A 25742-nucleotide genomic window follows, 5' to 3' on the forward strand; every position below is an offset into this window, starting at 1 on the left:
ACCTAGCTACAGTTTATGGAAAGTAATGCATTAAGTTTCTTTTGACTTATTTTTTGTCACTTGGACTGGGCTTGCTTGTTTGGTTTTTAATAACAAAACACACAAAAGTTATATTTTTTGGAAACTGTAAGGGCCCTCCTTTCAAAAGTGAAATTAATGTCTGAAGGAAGTGCCTTTGCATCTCACCCCCAATTTCTCTCAACAAGCAGAAAAGATATGTGAGAGTGAATAAATGAAAAAAAAAAAAAAAAAAAAAAAAATCTTACGTTACTTATTTAAAAAAATCATAGTAAATTTAAAATTAATGTGTTACTTACTAGTTACTTGAAAAAGTAATCTGATTACATAACTCATGTTACTTATGATCCGTTACCCCGAAAACCTAAATAAACAAAGCAACTCAATTAATTAATTACATTTTCTATGCAGCACAAATAATAATTATTATTAACTATCACAGCACTAGAATCTAACTGTACCGTGACTTTCTTCCCTTGATGCGTCTCGTGGATCCTAATCTGATTGGTCACGGATGGTCCCAAGGCCTTGACGGACAAGTTCTCCCGCATCTCCCCCATCTCACAATTCAAAATTCAAAAACTCACAACCCCCTCGACCCCCCAAGCCCCCACTCACAAGCCACACACCAAAGACTAACCCACACTCCCACAATCCCACTGCCTTGTGTGGACCTCGAACACACGCTTTGTGCTTTTATAGAGCAAAAACGTGCCCATTTGTTGGTTCTCGTAGCGCCTGAGTGGAACAGGGTTATAGTAACGCATGTATTAATGATTAATACACAAATTAAATGTAATTAATTAACAGAACAATTAATATTTAACTTAGCAGATACACAGACAGAGATACATTGCTTGGTAGTTATCTTGTTTCTTTTCCGAGTTCTGTTTTGCTGTGCTAAAAAGTCACGGAGATTAAAACAAATGAAATTCAGAAACCTCTGTGTATACTCTTTAAACAACCTTTAAAGACTAGACAGCTGAAAACAACCTCTCAGAGGACTACTTGAACTTAATGGCGAAGTGGAGGAGAGGCAGGAAGAAAGAGTCTATTTAAAAGGCCTGTAAGATAAAAGAAGAGCAAGAAATTGAGCAGAGAAACCGAGGCAGTAATTTTCATAGGACAGTTTCAGCATCATTTACTTTGATGGTGACCGTGACACTTTGCGGTTATTGCTCTGTGTGTTGGCATTGCTGTAAACACACATTGCTCAATACATCACGCTATAGTGTGTTTAAATCCATATCTATTGTCCATTCGGGCCTTTTGTGCCTCTCTACTGGAGGAAACTGTAGCACAGAGCAAGCGTCTGTCAAGGACATATCCACTAATGAGGCCAGTTCCCGTACACTTTCATGAAGATCCCTCCTTCTGAGCCAAATTCAAAGAGTACAAGTGATAAATCTGCGCCACACAAATCTGAAATCCAAAGTGACCTTTTCGTTTCTGCCTCATTACCTGAAAATGTACCACTTGAGCATCTGTCATGTAAAAGTCACATAACTTATGTTGAAATAATCATAGGCAATCTAGAACATTCAAATTGTCCTTTGCAAATGCCAAAGAAAGAAATAAAAATGCTTCAGTAAATTCATTGTGCGACTTGGGAATTGAACCCACATCCTTGGCATTGTTAGTTGTCTGCACAATGCTTTACTAGTTGAGCTACAAATAAAAAAATACAAAAACAACTTGTCTAACAACTTGTACCTGCCACCAAATCAAATTTAAGAGTACAAATGATAGATCTGTGCCACACAAATCTGAAATCCAAAGATACCTTCACAATTACCCCAAAATACAAAAAAACACTGTAAAAATTAACACAAACTAATAAACAATTCAAAACAATTCAAAACAACCCAAACAAATCCGCAAAGAAATACATAAAAGCCCTAAAAAAAGCCTTTAGTAAATTCATTGTGCTCACTTGGGAATCGAACCCACAACCTTGGAGATGTTAGTTGTTAACGCAATGCTTTACCAGCTGAGCTACAAGAAAGAAAGGACCTTCTTTTCTAAAAACTTGTAAATGTTTTAAATGATTTAAATTCTAGTCTATGCATGTAAAACTTGCATAACTTACGTCAAAATAATCACAGGTGATCTAGAACTTCTAGATCGCCTGTGATTATTTTGACATAAGTTATGCAAGTTTTACATGCATAGACTAGAATTTAAATTGTCCATTGAAGACACCAAATAAATAAATAAAAGCTTTCAGTATATTTACTTTGCTCCTTGAGAATTGAACCATTGTTATTGTTATATTATCACAATGCTTTATCAGTTGAGCTACAAGAAATAAATGTAACTCGCCTAAAAACTGATAAATATTTTACCTGCCATCAAATGTAATGATGTGAGGGTCAGTTAGGGAATAACAGGTCGCTGTTGGAACATCTTGAACTGTAATCTGCAATAATAATAATAATAATAATAGGTAATTAATCATCATACTGGCAGCTATTTGCACTGCAAATTTTTCTATTACTTACATAGAAAAATGACTCACAAAAAGCAGCGCAGCCATCACAGGTAATCAACATAGCATTGCTAAGCCCTCAAAACATTCGCAATTTAGACGCTATTGATGGGGATAATAATTGCGGAGCTATGCCTGGTCTAGCCTAATTATAATGCAGAAGAGTACAGTCTCTTCCCATTATTAAAGGGCACTGAGCGGCTTTCATGTTTACAGACAACACAGATGGTGGTCTGGGGCAAGTGGTGACACATTATTTAAGAAGACTGGTGGTTTATGTGTGTTTACGTTTCTTTCCTTTTGAATTACCACATTCTTGTCTGTCCTTTCAGTGTCGGCCTTATTAGAGGCTCTTTCTTCCTTTCAGCAGGGGTCAATTACGAGAGCTATAAGGCTATAAGAGTCACAGTATACTTCAAATCTGGAAGGTTACAAAGAAATCTAACCACTGCTGAATACTACTTGTCTGTATGACATAGAGAGAGAGAGAGAGAGAGAGAAAGAAAATGCTCAAAAATGTCTGTCAAACTGTCTCACAAAATATTATATGAACCGTTTTATTTTCTAATTATTTTATACAGTCAAACCAAAATTTATTCAGACACCTTCAACATTTCACACATTATCACAGTTTGTTCGCTATAGTTTAAAAAAAGGTAATAAAATATGACAGCTTGATAATGTCAGATAACACTTAAGCAAAACATGGTCAGGTCAAAGTGTCTGAAGAATTTTTGCTCCCATAGTTTTTATCAATTTTACTGGTAGTCCACTGTATGAAGAATGTTTGGGTATAATATGTCACAGTTTACATTATTTTGCTATCCTCACTTACATGAATGAACTATAGTGTCCTGCACCCACTATAAAAAAAAAAAAAAAAATCATAAATAAATAAAACCCATCAAAAATGATATGTGGTGTCTGACTAATATTTGGTTTGACTGCATCAGATTTTCAACAAACAGAAATAAATAAAAGGAAAAAGAAAGGGGAAAAGAAGAGAAAAGGCAAAAAAATATATTTGTATATGAGCTGTTTTATTTTCTATGTATTTTCTATAAGGTACTCATAGAACCCCGTTAAAAAAAAAAAAAAAAAAAAAAAAAAAAAACCTGTCTGTCAAAGTTCTGTCTGTCAAAAACTAGATAGATTGATAGATACTTGGGTTCTTCCTTGTAATTTATTTTACTTGTTTTAAGTGTGAAAAATACGGTAACAGTGCTGTTTGCGACCTTTGGCTATTGTTTTCTACTGTACCTTTAAGACTTCTACATGCAAATAACCTTTGTTATGATTGGTTAATATCAGTGTACCACCAGGGCACACTATAGTTCATCAGGGTGGGTCAAATTGTAAGAAGAGCAAGAAAAAATCCCCTTGAAAACATTATCAATTTAAAAATATTTGAATCTCAAGCACTTCATTGTCCTTAAGGCCATTTCAAAGAGCACTTATCAAATTACAGATATTAATTAAGTACAAAACCACTCAAGCAACTAATATTAAATCTGCATGCATGCTAAATTTTGGCTAACCTTCAGCGCAGGAGGGTTGTAACCTCTCCAGAGGCGAGGACTGCCTTTGGCGGGCTGAGTGGAAAGGAAGCTGACCCGGTTCCCGTCCCGGGTGAAATCAGTAACAGCGGTGAGAGTCACGTTACCCTGAGCACAGACGTTGTTTTGACAGGGCTGAGACAGGAGCTCAACCGAGCAGGATGATAAGGCCACGTTTGATACCTCCACGACTACATTGTCTGAGACATTCGGACAGAGATTATCAGTAGATACATCCTTACATGAACGGAAAAAACTCAAAGACAAAATGTTCTTGAGAGGAAAAGGACAAGCTTAAACCATGACAAGATAAGAAAGACATTTTATGAACACAAATACAAATTTGTATCAGTATTCAGAAAGAAGAAAAAAAAAACAAATATCAAATATAAATTTATATATATATGCATATATATGTATATATACTGTCCATATATATATATATATATATATATATATATATATATATATATTCATATATATATATATATATATATATATATATATCATATTTCAGATATATATATAAAATGTGATCAGAGCACTTGAGTTGGCAAATAAAAAAAAAAACTGTAAAAACTGTAAAATAAAATAAAAATGTAGATATAAAAAAAACAAACAAAAAACATTTAAGAATGGTAAATAATAATAATAGTAATAATAATAATAATACTGAAATACTTCCTTCAGAATTGTTTTTCTCCAAAGCAACAAATATATAATTAAGAAACAACAAAAAAGATATGAATATATGAAAACTACAAAACAACTAAAAACAAATATATAATTAAGAAACAACAAAATATATTAATTAAAATAATAAATAAAAATATATGAATTTAAAAACTAAAAACTAAAAATAAATAAAATTAAAATTTATATAAAAAAGGTGTTTAAATTCTATAAATAAATAAACAATATAATAATAATAAATAATAATAATAATAATAATAATAATAATAATAAAAACTTCCTTCTGAATATAAAAAAAAAAAATGTATGAATGTAACTTGAGTCAGCAAATAATAATAAAAAAAAAAAATGTATGAATGTGACAATTAACCATTAAAAACAGATAAATAGTTTATCAAAGATACAATTAAAACATTACATATTAAAACACATACATTTAAAAATTTTAATAATAAAAATAACGGGGGGGAAAATTATATTGTCGCCATTTCCAACAGTGATAATTCCCAAACAAGTTTGTCAGTGACTCAGAATCTAATATACACACACCTGATTCATGTACACTGAGAGCAAGAGACACTTTGCAGCGGCGGTTGTGTTCGAACCCATGGCAGGGAATAGGGACTGTGCCTATTATGGCCAAAAAGTGTTTTTTAGCATCCTCGCGGATGTGCAGGACATCTGGAACAAACTGCAGAAAACGTGTTGGACGATTGGCCGAAGTCAGTTTAAATCAAACACCATCATACAGCTCTGTTAGACATGGGTAATTATGCAACATAATATTTGCAATGCTGCAATGTGTTTAGCTGGTAATTATCGCTTCAGGCATTGTGCATGACGCATGAACCATCATAATCATGAAGATGTAACCGGATTTACCTTAATTCCAGCGAAAAACCCAGTGCTTTCTTTAGACGCCGACTGCGAGCTGGAGGAGTTTAACAGGAAGGTGGACACGCTGCAGGAAAACTGTCAATCAAACCACACTGTCATGAAGGTCATGCTGACTGAGGGAAGAGTTAGAAACTATACAAATCAATGATGGTACACTTTTATTGCAGGGAAAGGTTTCATTTTTAAATATAAAAAAAAAAAAACAATAACAAAAATAAAAACAAAAACAAAAATTAATTAATCTTTATTTCATAATTTTATTCATACATAGAATAAAATGTATTAAAAAAAAAAAAAAAAAAAAAAATAATAAATACAAACTAAACTAACAACAACAACAACAATTAAACAATAAATATACAAGAAACCATTAATTACTAAACAAAAATTAGAATTAAAACCTGAGAGGCCAAAAATCTAAGTTTTGTTTCATAATCCATGTATTTGAAAGATCAAGCTATAGAAATCAATAATATACAATATTATTAAGAACACTTTCTCTTACTTACTACAAATAAATAAACTGAATTAATTTGTAATCATTTTATTCATATATGTGGATGTAGCTTAGCCGATATAGCATATGAATTTTGGTATAACAGAGAAAAATTCTAAAAGATGTCAATAAAAACGTATACGCTAAAAATTTTATACATTTTTATTATGTCAATAAAAACGTATACGCTCGCATGAGGAGTAAATATTTTAGTATGGTTAGAAGATATACATAAACTATGATTTGAATTGCATGTTCTATATGTGCATCAAAACATTTTATACATTTTTATTTTATTTTATTTTTTTATGAATTTTGGTATATCACTGTGAAAAATTCTGAAAGGTGTGAATAACTTTTAAAACGTGCATAAAATGTATATGCTCACTTGAGGTGGAAACATTTTAATTCGGTCAAAATTTTCTTGAATATATTAAAAAAAAAAATGGATTGTCTTGGCTTCAAACAGAAATGTTGCGTGAAGCAGCAAACTCACGGCCAATCAGAACACATTTGATGTTTAATTTGTAGATATGCACAGCAGGATTTTAGACCAATGAGATTTCACTAAAATGTATTTGCATAACACTGGATAATTTTACAGCAATTTACTGAATACCGTAGACCTTTTTTTATCCTTCTCAACAAATCCTAAGCAAAATTTGACTTTCTAAATGACATTTTACATGAAAACCACATTCTACAATCGTCTCTTTACCGTTTCTCCGAGTCTGAAGTGAACTCCGTCCATCTCCACCAGTGAGTACAGTCTCATCGTTGTGTCTCGTCTGATCTCCACCTTCATGGTGTTGGAGGAGTATCTGGCCCACACCACCTGATACCCCACCGGCCACATGGACGTCACCCCAGTGAAGGAGCAGCGGAGGTGGACGCTACTGCCGACCAGCTCTGCGGTCACCACAGGTTTTGAGGGTAGTGAGGGGATATTTGCTTCACAGAGGAGAAAAACAAGGTCATGAGATGAAATAGAAATACAGAGATGTAATAAACTAAACTATTAATCTAAAAACGTACCCTTACAAACGCCGTTAACGTTGGTTTCACCAGGTGGACACGATTTAGGTGTGTATGGTGAAGCAACTAATAAAACAAAACAATCAACAACAAAGTCATTAAACTTCCTTTTTATACTTTCATAGAATAAATAAATCAATAAATATAATTGAACCTGTATATATATATATATATATATATATATATATATATATATATATATATATTAATATATGATGAATTTAGAAAATTATATTTAAATAAAATAATATTTATTTAAACCATTTTTCTAGAAGACCAGCTGCCCAATGATGAATAACACTTCCTGTTTATAATTTTGTAGTATAAATAAATAAAATGTATTTAGAAAATTATATTTAAATAAAATATACATTTGTTTTTATTAAACAAATTATTTATTTATTTATGCCTTTTTTCACAAAAGATCAGTCCTATGATGTATAAAACTTTATATTTATACTTTTATGGTGTAAATAAACAAACAAATTAATGTTTAATCTATACATGTTGTTTTTATTAAATAAAAATAATAATTTGTATGCATAACATGACTTGTTTTTACTTGTATTGAATAAATGAATGAATGAATGAATGAACAGATGCAATTTAATATATAATTGTGGTTTTATTAAATAAATCATTTGTTTAGGACTTTTTGCAGATCAGTCCAGTGATGTATTAAAAATGTGTCAATCAATCAATCAATCAATCAATCGATCGATCGATCGATCAATCAATCATTTAGAACTTAATTTTGTGTCAGAGTATTCAGTCTAACTTATATGTCACTTTAAATAATATATAGTTATGTGGAACGAAGCCCTGACTTTCATGCCTTGCCAAAACTCTAAACCCAAACGGTTTCTTTCATCCTAAATCACGGAAGTGTCATAAATCTGTGAAATATTGCTACATGAAACCAGTAATCTGATTTGCTGCCCTGCAGAACTTCAGTCGCCAGAAACTGACCCTAAACTAAAAATGACCCAAATACTGGCACACATGTTTGATGATACAGTCATTTATACGGATCTAGGAGATGTCTGAAAAAGTGAGAGGAAACACAGCTTGAAAAAGAGAAATATTGATCACCCACTACAAATGAGATGGCAGTTTCTCACTGGGATGTTGTGCAGAGAACATCTACAGATGTGCTTATAAACGGGCCAAAAGAAACTCTTCATTGTTACTTCTAGTGGTGCAAGTCCTGCTGTTTTAAAGTCTATTACAGGTGAATTGTCACTAGAATCCAAATCAAATGCAATTTTCATGCTGCCTTTTCATTTCAAACCTCTAATTTGTGGTCTCACGACAAAATCAGAATATATATATATATTTAGCATTAAGACTTTTTAAATACATTTTTTTAATTGAAAAAAAAAATACAACAAATTCATTTTGAAAAAAAAAAGTCATCACTGTAAAGAAAAAAAAAATTACTATACATCATGGTAGTATTTGTCGATATACCTATAATTTATGCTGATTTAAATGAATTAAATAATTAAATAAATCAAATAATAATAAAATAAATATTTAAAAATAAATCAAATAAACATTATTTTAATATAATAAGATATGTCAAATAAAAAGTGAAAATTGATTAGGAATTGTATTTGATAGAAAAGTTTTTTGATACTAAAATACATTTTGTCATAACATTTTCTATTTAGTATAAATAAATAAATAAATAAATGCTGTTTTTATTCGTTTAATTTCTTGGCAGATCAGTCATGTGATGCATTAACCTATAATAATAATACATTGTTTAAGTAATTTCAGAAACAAAAACCATCAAAAAACAAGTCACGTTATAATACCTTCCGCACAGTATCCCATGCAACCTTGTGTTGGTTGCAGATAGTACAGAAGGAACACCCCACAATTCCGGACCGAGATTGGGATACGAAAAAGGCAGCAATCTTTGGTGCTTCCATGGAAGAACTGCCATGTGGCACAGGCTGAGAGCTGCTTGACCTCTCCGGGCCTCGGAAGAGAACTGTCCTTAAGAGATAACCACACCGGAGCCTGCGTCCCACAGCGGTTCATCTACAAAAAGAGACGGAGCTCAAGAAACTGCAGTTTGGAAAGCAGTCAGAACTAACGACAACTGCTCACCTCAACACAGCGGGTCGGCATCTCCGCAGGTTTGTTGTTTATGGAAAATCGGTACCATCCGGGCGGCAGCGAATGGTCACAGATCAGATCCCGCATCGCAGTGTTCTGAAGTTCAGTAGAGTCGAAATCAACGCTACGATATGCATTCTTCAAGGTCCTGTATCCGCCCGGATAGCACTCTGGAGCTGGAAGAATCAAGGACACCATCAAACAAAGGATGGAATTACAACTTTAATATTCATAAAAGAGCTTAAAACAACCTTTCGGCAAAGACAGAGGTCAGCGCTCAGAACACAATGAGGAAGAAGGTCGAAAACTGTGTCATTACAGTGGCTTGAAAACGTCACTCAGGTTCATTAAAACCCAAAAGGGGGTTAACGTGACCTCCTCAGTGGCGGACGTTTTGTCTGGGGTAAAAATAACGCACCTTTATCTAACCCCCTTTTCCTTGCTCCTAACTTTATGCCGCAAAGGTCAGCAGATTCGGCTATGTGTGTCCAGGTCTCACGGCAAAACGGAGGGACAAAAATAGACGTTTGACTTTCAGGCTAAAACCTTTTTAATCCCTTGCCATTTCCTCAGACAGCACATCTGTAACACCTTACCCTTCTCCTTCATGTATCTCAGAGCCAAAGTGGGTCAGATGTCACTATTGCGGTAAATTATGAGGGGAAGGAAGATCGACAGGACCTGTCTCACTTTTTGTATGAGGACGCCTAAGGCTAGCAGTACACTGCTAATCCTCTAATGCTCCCCCTGAACATGCTAATAGAAAGCTTGTGCCAGATGTCATGCCATCTCTACCAGTGAACATGGGAAGCTGATAGAGGGCAGATAGCAGATATTATATACTAGATTCCAGGGTCTACAATGGCAATATGGTCTTAAAAAGATATACAGTACAGAGACATTATAGAGTCCTGGACAAAGTAATAAACCATCTAAAAGCATCTAGAACACTTCAGCAACCACATAGCAACGCTAACATTTTGACAACAAGTTTTGCACAGGAAAGCACTCACATTTTCATCTAAATATTTCATCTAAAAATATTATATTTCATCTAAAAATATTACTATTATTAACCTACATCTCTCAGTGAAGTCTCAAATACAGACTTTGTTCAAAGGAACGTCTCCACTAACCATCTGAAAGTCCTCATAAAGAATAAGGGCAGGTGACCTTTGACCGGAGTGGAAAAGAACAGAAAATCTCTCTCTTATCGTGTCTGCTTTCCAGAGGGAAGACGAGGCCAGGCTGAGAGGGCTTTCTGCCCCACTGGAGCACTGATGAGATCATGTTTCGGCTGGTTTAGAGTCCATAATGCCCTGCTCTTTCGAGCCTAATTCAAGGATCATTACTCTGCAATTATGTCCTAAACTTTACTCTTAGAGATGTAATGGGGCAAGATGAAAATAAAGATATTTAAGTGTTCATTTTATAAATTCTTAATAATGGTTTGGTGGGGAGGGATGATTTGAGGGGACGTTTCTTAAGGGGATGTAATGGAGTTTCAAGGTCTCAAACATAAAAATAAAATAAAAACAAAAACACATACCTAGTTTCACTTTCCACTAAAAAATAAAACATTAACAAATCAAACAAACAGGAAAGACATATGTTTGAAATATTCACTGTGTAGTTTGATTCGTTTTACGGTAAAATCATAATCATCATTATCATCATCATAACTGAAAAAAAAGCTAAGTGAAATTCCAAGCATAAAATTTAATTAATTAAATAAAAATTAAATGTGAAAACAATAAAAAGTGACAACAGCAAAGTGACATCACAACTGTAAAATGAAATTATAATAAAATGAAAATTATATCAAGGGAGATTGCAACTGTAAAAATACAATATAATAAAATTAAATAAAAATGATAAAAAGTGACATCACAACTGTAAAATAAAACACAATACAATAAAATAAAAAAGACATCAGAAAAGTGACATTGCAAATGTAAATTAAAATAAGTGACTACAGAAATATAACATCGCAACAGTTAAAAAAAAATACAACAGCAAAGTGACACAACAGAGGCAAACGAAATAGGCAATGGTAAAGTGGGCATCAAAGCTTTAAAATAAAATAATAAATATTAGAAATTATTATAAATAAAATGATAATAAAAATGGACAACATGCAAGAAAAGTGCAGATTAATTCAACCTTAAAGAAAAATCACACCAAAAATCCATCTTATAGAAACAGAACAGAAATTTCGTCAGTTGAAAAGATCTGAGCATATAAGTTATGCCAGAAGGTCACATTTAACAGAGTAAGCCACATTTGGTCTTCGTCTGTACTTGCAGGGATAACAATCACAGTCTAGTCTTGCTACGCAAGGTCAAAGGTTGCACAAACACTTGTGTTTTCAGCCCTCAAACCAAAGCTGGGGCAGCACTGCTGGGTAAACACCTCAGATCGCCCAGTTAATTTGTTGACTTTGTGCCGGTATAGATTTCAAACACTTCCACACCAGGGAATTCCACTGAAAACTTCAGATTAGACATGGACACTTTTTGCAAAGTGTCAATTTTTTGTAACTGAATTTTATACATCACCTGAAAGCTGAATAAATAAGCTTTCCTTTGATGTATGGTTTATTAGGATAGGGTAATATTTGGCCGAAATATAACTATTTGAAAATCTGAAATCTGAGGGTGCAAAAAAATCTAAATATTGAGAAAATTGCTTTAAAAATTGTCCAACTGAAGTCCTTAGCAATGCATATTACTTATATAAAAAAAACCAAATGATATATTTAATATTTAGTAGGAAATTCACAAAATATCTTCATGGAACATGATCTTTACTTAATATTCTAATGATTTTTGGCTGTTGCCACAAACATACCCATGCAACTTAAGACCGGTTTTGTGGTCCAGGGTCACATATGTGGTCAAACCTTGTACCTATACACTGGTGTCTTAATTAACCACAAGCCAATGCACTGATCATATCAAGCTAATCCATCCTGAAGTGTACCAAACAACAGAAACACCTCAGCCATCATTCGAATGGGTTTAAACTTAATAAATAACATAAGGAAAAGCACATAAATACATGCACAAGACGCAAATGTTTTCAGCCCAAACTAAAAATAAATGGAAAAAGTATTTGTAAGATAAAGTTTTAATAAGAAAACAAAAAAGTAACATTATAATTGAAAAAAAAATAATAATAATAACTTCATTCACTTACAAAATTATTTCAATATAGTTTTCCTCCCATTTCCATCACCATTTACATGCTTGCTCACATAAGTTTAAAAAAAAGTTGCGAGAACGCAAAAAGTTTTGAGAGCAAATGCAAAGTTTCTTGTGGGGAACGCACAACTTTTGCAAGCAAATTATAGTTTTTCCCCCTCTTTATTTCAATCACAATTTTTGAGTTCGCATTTTGAGTACTCAAGTTTTGTTAGCAAACGTTACTTGGTGGTAATACTTTTGCGAGGGAAATATAGTTCCTTTTCAGTCAGTCACTCCAAGTCACGTCGGTGACCAACAAATTGGGATTTCACTTTGAGAGACCAATCTACTTCGAGAGTAAACTAAACACGACCAATGTAAACTGGCATGCGATGATTGCATCCTGCTGCCGCTGATTGCAGCGCGAGTATAATTAGGCAGCGGGTGCAACACATATTCAGCTTTTCGCTTCGGAGTCGAGTGGTTCTATTGTTCTGCTCTGCCTTTTCATCTGGGAGGAATTCTGACGAGTCAACGAGCGCTCTGGGGAAGAGGCTTTTTTAACGCCTGGTGCTGGTGCAAGACACAGGTGTGACATTGCTTCTTTTTAAAGATGTCATTGCACCTTGAACATGCTGAAGCTGCATTCATGGATGAGTCATGCGTCATTGTGGTGGTATGACCATCGCTATGTTGCAGCTGAGACTCCAACACATCAAAGCAGGTGCCGTCCCCTTACCTATGCCCCAATCTAGTCGCTCTTCTGTTCCACAGAGGAGGGCTACTTTAGTGAATAGTCAGGGGTAGCCAGAGGGTTACAGTGGGGGTAAACCCGCCAAGGGAATCTCTGTGGGCCCCCCACTCTTCTAGCACGCCGCAAGCTGTGGGGCTGCTGGGTGAACATGTCGGTTCCTTGTACAGGGGTCCGACCGTTTCATTCAGTGCTCCTCCAGATGACCAGATATCGACTGCGGCATCAGAGTGTGAGCTGGAGTCTGGGGATGAGGACTTGGCTGCGTTTCCCCTTTCGGGAAGAGAGTAGCATTGCCCGAGCCTGACCCAGAATCGACGGCTATGCTTTCCTGGGCTGCCAAGGCGGTCAGGAGACCAGATAGGGAAGGCACCTTTTTCTGGCTGGAAACTGGTTTGGGACCTCCTCCTCCCTCACTACCCTCGATATTCAATTGTGTCCAAGGAGCGCTTACACCTGGAGGGGTAACCCGCGTCTCCCAATGCAAAAGTATCCAATAAACCCTTACACCTAAACCGCTAACCCCATTCTACCACTGTAAGTTCTTGTCCATTCATCCGTGCTTATGGCCAAGGCTTATGGTGCCGCTGGACAGGCTGCCTCTGCCCTGAACGCCATGGCACCGCCTTACAAGCGACAAAAGTTACTGTGCGCTCCTTAGTCAGACGATGGCCATGTTGGTGGTCCAAAAACAATATCTCTCTCTAAACCCCGCGTCAGACGATGGCCATGTTGGTGGTCCAAGAACGGCATCTCTGGCTGAACCTGGCGGATATATGGGAGACCGACAAATATCGTTTTCTTGACTCCCCTATCTCTTAGGCCGGCCATTTCGGCGATGCTGTCGAGAGCTTTGCCCACCAGTTCTCAGCTGCCCATAAGCAGATGGAGGCTATCAAGCACATACTGCCCCGTTGGGTGCTTTGCCTCTCCAGACACGTCCCATTGCCAGCTGTTCTATTCCATGACCGAGGGAACCCTTGGCATGGATGCATTGGTGCACAGCTAGCCCCGGGGCCTGTGCAAGTATGCGTTTACCACAGTGAGCCTGAGTCTCTGCCGTCCCTACCAGTGTTGTATCCCTCCTAACTGGGCTGGAGCCACCTCAGAGACATTCCACATGTTCGACTGCACTTTAGGCCCAGTCCATATGTGTAATCTTGACATGAAACCTCCCTGCGAGCAGGATGTGGATTCTGCAGGGTCCCTGGACAGGGTACACTTTCCCAGTGTTATCCAATAGGTCTTACTGCATGGGTCTGGTGGAACAACAGTAATAGACTCTCTCCACGTAATCCCTGTCCTATTTTCTGCCCCAATTGCCGCTGGGGGGGGGGTGCAGGTGCATGGGTGCTGGAAGGGGCAGCAACCATGGCGTTTTTGGTAGGGATCCCAATTCGTCTGTCACTGACGTGACTCAGAGTGACCGACTGAAAAGGATTGTCTCGGTTACATATGTAACCCCGTTCCCTGAAGGAGGGAATGGAGATGTCATGTTCCATCGCCACAGCTGCTGTACCACCTGCTGAACTGCCGGGTCACCGGTTCAGCTCCTCAGCAAAAACCTGAGTATGCGTTGCACCCACTGCCTAATTATACTCGCACTGCGATCAGCGGCAGCTGGATGCAGTCATCGCATGCCAATGTACATTGGCTCGTTTAGTTTACACTCTAAGTAGATTGGTCTCTTGAAGCAACATCTCAATTTGTCGGTCACCAACGTGGCGTCTCCGTTATCTCCTTCAGGGAACGAGGGTTACATACGTAACCGAGTCATTTCTTGCACAAGGGAAAAATTTCAAAAGCAAAGGTTTTTGCTTTCACTCGCAAAATATTATTGCTATATTTTTTTCATCTCATCCATCAGCAGTATTTTGATTTCTCACAAAAATTGAGTGCACACAATAGTTTTGTCAGCAAACACAACATTTTTTGGGTACAAGCTAAACTTTTAAGCACAAATGCTAAAGCATTACAACATAATTTTTTGCTCCCATTACATACTTTTCCCATCACCTTATCACCTTAGCAACTTCATACGAAGTATCAATTGTGACATAACAAAAAATATATAAAGAAAAAGTCATGGCAAATCAAAAACTAAATCAACTTAAAAGTCATAAGAAGGATCCTGCTGAAACCAAACAAGCTGCAAATATTCTTTATTTTAAGCATGTAGTGTTAAGGATTCTTAAAGCTGGAGAACTTTTCACACAAGTTCATCCAGTATGTGTGTATTGTAGGGTTGCAGGGCTGCTAAATGAGAGTTATTTGTTGTGACAGTCTGCATCTCGGCTGAATGAAGAGCTGATTACACTGCAGGAGAGAAACAACTCCAGATATTCACACTCTCCAAACGATTGGTTTGTTGGGTCTGGGTCTGTTGCTTTTATAAAATATAAGTGACCACAGGAAACTCTCCCCGATATTAAAACGAAATATCTTCACAGTTGCAAACACACTGCCAGGAATTCACCCAAACCCGAGGACTCGGTAATGACTCTTTTTCACACTCGATTGTGTTGAGTGAGGCTTATGAGGGATGAGATCACATGATCCAAACACACAGCTGTCGGACATTTAATAAGACTGAAAAGTCAAAGCTGATGATTCACTGAAGAAATATCACGGAGATGGACTTGTTCACGGTCTGCCGAGTGAAAGGACACCGCTGGGAGGACATTGTGCAAGACACAATACCAAAACATTTAGACATTTTTTTCCAAATGTCTTATATTCAGCTTTGTTTATCCCTAAAACTCCAAACAACAGAAACATTACCTGCCAAAATTAGTAGCACAAATCAGTTAATATACTATCATATCAAAACTTTATAATGTCATCCGTTACAATAATGTTCATTTTGGTGACACTAACAAATAAAGTGCAACCAAAAATCCCCCTATGCCTGATATAGATAAAATGCTAACATATTTTGCAATCGACTGCGAATGTATTTTCTCTTTTTTTTTTTAATCTCTAGACTTTTTTTGCATCTTGTGGTGATAAAAGGTATGATATGAATACATTTGAATGAACATTCATAGTTAAATTAAACTAATAACCCAGTTTATAACAAAAATAAGAATAAAACCTACATTTAAGCAAAGCAAAAAGCAAAACAATATAGTGTAATGCACAGTATATGCTGGCCGTAAATGAGTGCATTACACAGGTCTATAACCTGTAATGGCACTGAGGCATGAGCTGGAGGAAAGGACAGTAAAGATATCACAGCCTCACTAATCAGTCTGACCCCACAATCATGAGGCTCACATTCCCACAATTACTGCACCCCTGAGGCTTAATACTCACCTACTGACTGCTCTAATGACTGCTGAAAACAACTGCACACACACACACAGAGTGTGAGAGAGAGAGAGACTGTGCGTGCGTGCGTGCACGCGCGAGAGAAAGAGCGCGTACTTTTCTCCAAAGAGCAAGTTAATTCAGTCTGAACAGCGCAAATGGATGTCAGGCGCAGAGGTACAACGACATTTCGCACAGATTTCTAACAGCTGTTCAGTCCCTCTGGAGAGTTATGAGCTAAAATAAAAGTAAATAAAATAAAATAAAATAACCTGCATATTGATAATAATAAAAAAAATAGCCCAATACAATGCAGTTAAAATAAATAGACAACTAAATAATAAAGAACAATAAAATCAATTAAACTCATAAAACCCCCTTTCAAACTAATGTTATGAGGAGTGTAAAACAAAATGCAACGAAAACAATAATACATGCAATATATATAAAAAAAATATAGTAGCATAGTAAATAATAACAAAATAAAATAATTGAATATATATATATATATATATATATATATATATATATATATATATATATATATATATATATATATATATATACACTTTACAACACTTTTGTGCACATCTATAAATCGGCTTAAACGTGCGCTAAAGATGTTGTGCCAAATGCGTCCTCAACATCGTAAGTATTTACTATAAGCGTGTTTTGACTTACCCAGTTGCCCAAGCAAACTTAAGCGGTAGTAAACATAAGCACCAGATGCAGATAGATGACTTTAAAAAGACGTTAAAAAAGTTCCATGTTTGTGTCTCACAGTTGCGAAAATTTTTTCTACGGGGATCCCATCGGAGAGTTAGGGGCAGTTTACACAGAAAAAATCAAAATAATAATAATAAAAAAAAAAAGTTTGCGGGGTGTGATTGAACACTCCTGATGTTGGCATGTATTCCTTCCAAGGACTAAGGCAGTTTCCTTGCGCACAATATACTATCCTAAATTCATGGGCAGTAGTAAGAGGAGTCCTGGACCATTTCCCCCTCGTGTGTGTGTAAACAGTATAAAGGGGCATTCGAGTCAGAAGCCCTCAATTAACTGGAGAGTAGGAGGACACTAACGGGGGTCGTTCTAATGAAACAAACTCGCGAAAAGCAATGAAAAGCTCAGAGAAAGGCAATTAACAAAAACTAAAATGGAGAAAAGATTATTATTTCCACATTAAATTAGGTGAAATCGTTTTTCCATGGGGGGATGTTTCTTCACAAGGATTCACATCCTAAATACACTTCGATTAGACGCAAAAAGGTGTTTTACAGCAGAAAAAAACTTTTAATTGTCAACAAAGAACTTGTTAATATCTGGTCTATGCTTCTGACCTGATGGGTCATATGTGTTTTCTAGGGTGACGGACAGAAAAACAACGCTAAATGCACCACAACTAATGCATAAGAGAGCAAAAAAATAAAATAAAAATAAAAATCCAAATAAAAAAAAAAATTCTATTATTGTTATTAAAAATATTAAAAACAGTTAATATTTACTGTATTGTATTTATAATAATTCTATGAGAACAGAGAAGTCCACATCACAGCTGTAATGCTAGGAACAATATAGATGGAATCACTTTCAAAAAAGACTTTATTATTATTATTATTATTATTATTATTATTATTTATTATTATTATTATCATTATTATTATTATCATTATCATTATCATTATCATTATTATTATTATTATTAACTGAATGAGCAATAAAAATATTGAAAGCTAATCAGAATCAACCAGACTTTAAAGATCTTAATAAAAACTAATATACTTGGTGTGATCGCTAAATTATTCATTATATTTATGGCTAGCAGAATGCGATAAAAGTTCAAATCCATCCATCATTATGATCAGGTCCCATTTCCTCTCTTTCCCAAAGTACCAGTAGGCCATTCTAACAAACACAACACACCAGAGTGTACTTTTTTAACTGAACAAAACAGTTTGTGACAATAAAGTTCACAATAAAAAATCAAGTGTAACCATACATAAAAGACAGCACGAAAACTCATAAATCCAGAAGAAAATAATTAGACAACTGACAAAACAAGCTCAGGCCCATTTGTAATACAGCTAAAAAGCCACATGACAACCAATTAGGACAGGAAACAGGAAACAATAATGACAAGAAATATGACAGACTTCATAATAAGAGTCAGAACATAAACCATTAATTTGTAGCTAAATGAACAAGCTCTCTCTCTCTCTCTGTATAATCTACCTATAGATATATATAACAAAATTAAATTAACAATTAATCAAATGTGTGAATTTGGTACTTGAGAAGTCTGTATCTTATTAGCCCAGCTGAAAGTGGTTGTGCTACTTAAAGAAGTGTGAAAAAAGTGTGGAGAAAAAAAATAAGAAGAAAGGGGGTAACATGGACTAATAACAATAAATGAGTTGTAAACTGTCATCATGGATGGATGAATCTATGTTTGAGCTTTTTTTTGTGGTAAATTTTGAATGCTAACACATGTACAAGTTCTTCAAAGCCTCCAGATGACTTCATTTTACCTCTGCTAACGGCTGATACCTAAAACCAATTCATTGAACCACAGAAGAAACTAAAGAAAGATGATCTGAAGATCCGACATCTACACAGCTTGAACATTATTCTGCAAGGAACCAGCGAGGAACCTTTATTTAAATGGCATGACATTTTACCACACTTTCTGTGTGAATTCCCTTATCTGAGAATATCTAGCACTTTTCAGTGTCAGCTGATCTTCTTGAAAGCATCCAGCTTTTGGTCTCAAACCTTCAGCGCCTCAGAGCACATAATGAGGCCAACACCTTGCCTCTCTGGGCTTGTTCTTCTCCAAACCAAATTCCTGACTGGCCAAATGTGTACATCCCTCTCAGTCTCTTGGCAGCAAGTGACTCGGATGCCACCTGGAAGAGGGCGAGAGGGTTGTGCTGTCTGAGGCTGAAGTTTTAGCCATTATATCCGCTTCTAATGCCTGCAGTCTGGCTGAATGCAAAAGTTGAGGTCCCAGTCATGAACCGGCTTTATTGAAGGTCTTTGGGTCTCATTCCCTCTCAAGCTGTTGGATTAAAGTTCAAACCTCATGCCAAGGGAGAGCCTTTGGACTTGGACTGAAAAAAGTCTCTTTCCCTCCTCACAACTGATGTGCATCTCTGAGAAGGGATTTTCCCTTTAAGCTGCAGCTTTGAATAGAAGATCCCCGGAAGTTGTGATCAAGGACCAGTGCATTGTTCTAAAATCTTTGTACCCATCATAAGAGAAATATAAAACCTTTCTCAGATCATCTCCCTGGGATGTAAAATAAGAGAGAAGCCTCCGGAGATCCTTTGTTTCTTGCTCAGGAGTCATAACAGACTAAACTGTGGGAAAATCTATATTCACAGAGTGTGGAGGTGGTTTTCATTCCACTGTGACCAAATACATACCTGTACCTGTGGTGAATACAAAATAGTTAAAGTACCTCCTAAAAAATGTTATAAAAGGTGAAAAAAAAAAAAAAAAATGAGTACCTGGAATATTTTGAGTGATGGTTACACAAATAAACCATCTAGCAATGTAATTAATAAATAGGATACATTTTCAGGAATTACAATATTTTAATCAGGACCAATAAAGACTTTTAGTATTTAGACTTTCAGAATTGAATGCAAGCTTAGACAATCAAACAAATAAATAAATGCATCTAAAAATATATATGCGTTGTATATATGCAATGGGCCATTCATCTGATTTTTTTTTTTTTAAACAAGAAACAAGTGAAGACCCCATTCACACTGTAAAATTAATCATCTAAAGGCATCAATCAAAAGATGAGCTACTAACATCTTAATGTGAAAAACAGCATTTGATAAATTGAAATACCTTGTAGATGAAGGACTTTTCAACTACAATGTATTGTATTATTTAAAAACCCTTCTGAAATCATAACTCATGTATTGGGATGCTAAATCAAGATCTTTCATGTATTAAAAGGTCATGCTGTCGCATAAAGGTGGCAGTTTAGGAAACCTGTCACTCTGAAAGCCCTCTAGGACCCTGAAATACAATTTCAAAGGTCTCTTATTTAAAACATTCCTCCCTCCCCTGCATAGTTTTTCCTCTGACTTTCTGTGTTAGCTGCACAGATTCAAGGTTTCTTTATTCTCAAAGCTTAAAGTCGCATTAATATTTGAATAAAAAAGATGAAATCGACATTCAGTGACATTGACATACAATTAATTTTTTCCCTCAGTGCAGCTGATGCTTTAAGAGACACTTTTCTGTCAGTTTAAGTTCAGATCTACGGAGGTCTATTTAACGCTAACTTCTCTAAAGCTATTTTAGGCAAAATCTCTATTCTTATCAATGTCTTTCATGCTGAGCTTTTGACTGAGATTGTCTCACTATCTCAAACACAAACACATACATGTGATTTCCCCCATCTGAAACTGGCTTTTGTGGCTGTTGTGTTGACAAGCACCAGTCTTTCTTTCTTTGCTCTAACGCTCATAAACAAACTTCCCAGGGGGTTGAGTGTCAAATCAGCAGGTAACAAGCCGAGCCGTCTCAAATCTCCATGACACACTGAGCGTTACGTCGTTTAAGGGAGTATTTGGTAATTCATAAATTGTTAATCTGTATGTTCAGGCCCAAATCTGTCAAAGCGTAGTCCTGTTTCAATCGACACGTTATTAACTTCCAAAAAATGGAGAGGAAAATGATTCACTGGCAGCTCTTGCTGTGCTAATATTATTCACTGTTATATCAGAACATTTCTCGGAAGATGATTAGTAATACATGATTTGTGTTCATAGTCAAATCTTATTTTGACTCTTGTAGATAAAACTATAAAAACTGTGCATTCTTGTGGTACCATTTATATTTGAAAAATTTCTGAGGAAAAAAAAAATTGCTATCATTTTATTTGAAAAAGTTAATTCTGTTGACAAAGTCATAGTTTAGGAAATTAACCACCAATGATTACCAAAAATAATTGTAACCACGTATAATTAGTTTGAAATTCATAATTATTGTATGAATAATTAAATAAATAAACATTACTATTGAACTTATTTAACCTTAGTGATTAAAAGTATATTCCCCCCCCCAAAAAAAAATTGTATGGTGATTTCAAACCTGCACATGTGGTTGTGACTTTGTTAATTGTTATTTCAACAACACTACAGTATGAAATTGATCATTTGAATCATAGATAGATAGATAGATAGATAGAAGATAGGTAAATAGATAATCCCAAGTAATCCACATCACTCCAGTCCATTAATTAATAGTTTATGAAGTGAAAAGCTGCATGTTTGTAAGAAACAAAAACCATCAAGGCATTTTTTTTTTACATCAAACCATTGCTTCTGGCAAAAAAATATGAAGGCTTTATCCATAATATTGCTTTCTTCAGTGACTTTTCAGCTAATTTTCACTTTACAAAATGTACATTACCAAAAATGATAATTAAATTAATAAAATGATTTATTATAATAAAAACAGTATATTAAATTCTAAATCAAAATTGAATACCTTTCTCCACCTTAAACAAAAACTTTCTTTTCTTTGGTTGATGTAATCAAGGCTACATGAAGGGGAAAAAAAATAATATTGTACCAATAATATCAAAGACCACTTTTGAAGAACCAATCAAATCCTAAAGCATATAATCAAGTGCCATTCTGCATTATTTTCAAATTAATGCTTCATGTTTTCACACCACATTTTAAAAGTTATATGTAAAGTGTTTACTTGTTTGGTTGCAATATGCAGAAAAACTAAAAGTAAATCATTTGTACACTGATTCCTCTCAAAAAGTGTAAACATTGCTTTGTTTGTTTAAAAATCTGACCAGTCTGACATAGCAATGCTGGCTCAACTAATGGTGTGAGTGTAGGGCAGGGCTACCTGTCTGGGAAGGGAGCCCAGAAAATACACATTTCATCTTCAAATGAGCTCCCAAGAAACATTTAATTTGTCTTTAACATTTTTTTTTTTTTTTTTTTTTTGTACAAAACATGTCTTATAACTGTTAAAAATTTGTTCAGGTGTCCTCTTTTAAAGCTTGATAAACTTACGTAACAGCTATGTACCCAGCAAACCCAGTTTTACAAAGCTAACACTAAAAGCCACTAATGTTGCAATACATGTCCTCTGTCTCAGAGGTGTCTGGGATCCACTATAATGAGGGTATAAAGTGGTTTTACGGGCCCACATCATTCACAGAGCGAGCAGCAGGACGTTCTGAGGTTCGTTACTGTAGACCGCAGGAGTTCTTCTCCACACTAGTGCCCACCATATGTGATTTATCATTAATTAAACATCATTACAGATCAGGATGGACCCGTTTTATATAACCATGTGCTCACAATTTAATTAATCATCCTCCTCTATCAAAAGGTTAATGGTATACTCATAAATGTTAAATAGCGCTTATATGATGTAACATGCCCTCACAAAAAATGTGGTACCATGGTACAGTGATTTCATTAGAGAATACTATGGTAATGTTTTGGTCATTGCAATGGATAAATCCAGTGTTACAAGAAATATCCTGTCTCTTCACTGAGAAAACAGATCAAATAGACATGGAGGTGGACCGTTTGAAGGCAAGATCAGGCGTGAAACTGCATGTAAGATATGGACTGGTGCCGAGAAACAGAATGAGAGAGAGGGGGGCTGATGCAGGGGTCAGTGGGGGTCTGTCTGGTTGTTGGTTTGTTGAAAGTCAATACAATTTTCACACTGCAGGGTTACAGCATCAGGATAAGAAGAGCTGTGGTCTGTTATTTAATGCTTCAGAGTCTCAGATGGCTATTAAAACTAATTTAGAAGCCTGAATGCACAAGCACCATTTATATTGCCACTGATCGAGGTGAACAGTTTTATAATTGTATAATTTTCCAAAACACTTTTTTTGTCAGACTGCCAAAATTACCCCCCAAAAGTTACCTAATCACAGTTTTTCCATAAAAAAAAAAAAAAAAAAAAAAAAAAAAAAAAATATATATATATATTAGTGGGATTATATATATATATAAAAAAATGCTTAATACAAGATACATTTACTCACATTTAACAAAACTGCAAAAACAATGAAATTATCCAAAGCGATCTTACAAATTAGTAAAACAACAAGTGATTCATTATAAGGAGGCAAACCACAACTCCAAGCTTCCAGATTTTAAACTTTAAACTTTTGTGAGATAAGGCAAAAATAGAAATAAAATGGGAAATAAAATATTATATCATAAATTTACAACATTCAGAATCTGCCGTTGTTGTAATGCTATGCAAAAACATCACATTAACTAGCAACAATAGCTAGTAAATGTGCTGATTGTGTGATAATTGCTTTTAGGCTATACAACAGTGGAATAATTGAATACTTAATAACTTACATTTTAGACCCAATTTGTCGGTTACTTTGTCAGTTTCTGCTCTGACAAACGAACATATTTCCAAAAAAAAAAAAAAAAAAATAAACTCACAGCAGAACCGTGAAGCAAAAACATTGGTGTTTCATTCTTGGAATTGGCATGTTTAAACAAATCAGTTTAAATGAATGATTCAATGACTCATTTATAAATGAATGAATGATCAGTGTGTTTTGAACGAATCAGTTGAACGAATGGTTGATTTACTCATAAAAGAGGCTTAATGCATTCGATGCTAAATGAATCAGTTTAAGTAAATTATTCAAATAACTCACTTATGACAGTCGCTTGTCGCCACCTACTGGGAGTAAATAACATTAGAAATAGCATAATATAAATACTATTCAGAGCACAACCATACAAGGTCACAACCTCAAGGTGGCATAAAATATCCTTTTTGATTTGGTTTGGACTGGATTGACCTGGGCAGATTCATTTCATTGATCTGTGTCTGCTGTTAAAGGTTGATAGACTCATAAAACGTCATATCTGTGCACACCTACAATAAATAAATAAATAAAGAACACTGCACACTGTTCATCTCTGGACCAGGTGCTCTTGCAGATAAGACCTGAGGAGTGATAACATGAAAACATTGCTGAAACATGAAAAACAGTCAGTTTTTGATTAAGTATGAAACATATATGATGAATAATCATTTAGAGTACCACATTTTCACATTTAACACATTTTCACATTTCACATTTTTCCCATGTAACTACGTCCTAATTAATTTAAACAGAAGGTGAAGTGTCCCTGTTCTAATTTAATCAAAGCCTGTTTCTAAGCCAGTAATTACAGTGAAGAAAATCAAGTTTGTTTGAGGGGAAAAGAAAGAGTTTTTTTTTTTTTTTCGCTGCTTTTTACTCTCGGTTGATTACAAGCGACTAGCTGCCAAAATGGCACACCGTGATTCCTGTACTGTAATTACTGTGAGTTAGCGGTGAGCTTCAAACCTGCTGCTGTTGATCTACAGTTTCAAATGGTGGGAATCTGTCTCAGAGCTGAGCAAAATTAATTCTAATGGTCAGAATAATAGTTGAATAATAGATTAGGGGTCAATATTTTGTTGGTTAGCATGGTTTAGTTAGGCCCATGCTGGTGGCTCAGTTTTAAACTATGACTTTGATGCAAAGAACATTTTTCTCCAGTGAAGGTCATTCAAAACTAGAAACATTCAAAGCTGAAAACAAGACATGAATAGAATTTGATGGAAAAAAGCACTTTTTTTTCATGCAAATTAATTATTAGAAGAAAGTTTCAGGGAAAAAGAGTCAATTTAACTGTAGGCCTAACTGAAAAAATGACTTGAACGATTCACTTAGTAAGTCTAATTAAAATAGCTACGAGTTGAGAGGACTTTTTTTTTTAAAATCTTTTAAATAGACTTATTAAACGGAACCTGTTCACAAGAGTCATTTCAGACAAACGATTCACTCTGTGTTCATTGTGGAGTGATCTGAAAAAATGACGAAACGGCATGGACAAACACAAAGTTTCTTCAACAAAATTGTAAATTTTTAAAGAATTGTCGCACATGCTAATTTGTGGTCATGCTTATATTTACATGGTTGCAGTCGGTTTTTTTTTTTTTTTCTGTTGTAGTGCATAAAGATGCTGACATTCATTTGAGTGAACACTATGACCTTCATCCCTGCTTTGGTTAAAAGGAAAGAAATTACATGGCCACAAACAACAAATACAAATAAATAGTCAAAAATCACACAAATACTATAATGTTAATTTAAAAACTTTAAGGTTATGCTACT

General features: G+C 35.1%; 1 protein-coding gene across 1 annotated transcript in view; it reads right to left on the reverse strand.

Moving 5' to 3' along the window:
- Positions 1-10312, reverse strand: part of LOC109046950 (von Willebrand factor D and EGF domain-containing protein-like) — a 49773-nt gene extending 39461 nt beyond the window's left edge. The window contains 9 exon segments of the mRNA XM_042711759.1: positions 480-756; positions 2364-2437; positions 4045-4262; positions 5305-5446; positions 5638-5727; positions 6867-7099; positions 7184-7249; positions 9004-9232; positions 9302-10312. Coding sequence (XP_042567693.1) covers positions 480-756; positions 2364-2437; positions 4045-4262; positions 5305-5446; positions 5638-5727; positions 6867-7099; positions 7184-7249; positions 9004-9232; positions 9302-9508 — 1536 coding nt within the window. The 5' untranslated portion in view covers positions 9509-10312.
- Between the last annotated feature and the right edge of the window lie 15430 nt (positions 10313-25742).

This window comes from Cyprinus carpio, chromosome A22 (genome assembly GCF_018340385.1).
Source record: "Cyprinus carpio isolate SPL01 chromosome A22, ASM1834038v1, whole genome shotgun sequence".
Classification (NCBI taxonomy): Eukaryota; Metazoa; Chordata; class Actinopteri; order Cypriniformes; family Cyprinidae; genus Cyprinus; species Cyprinus carpio.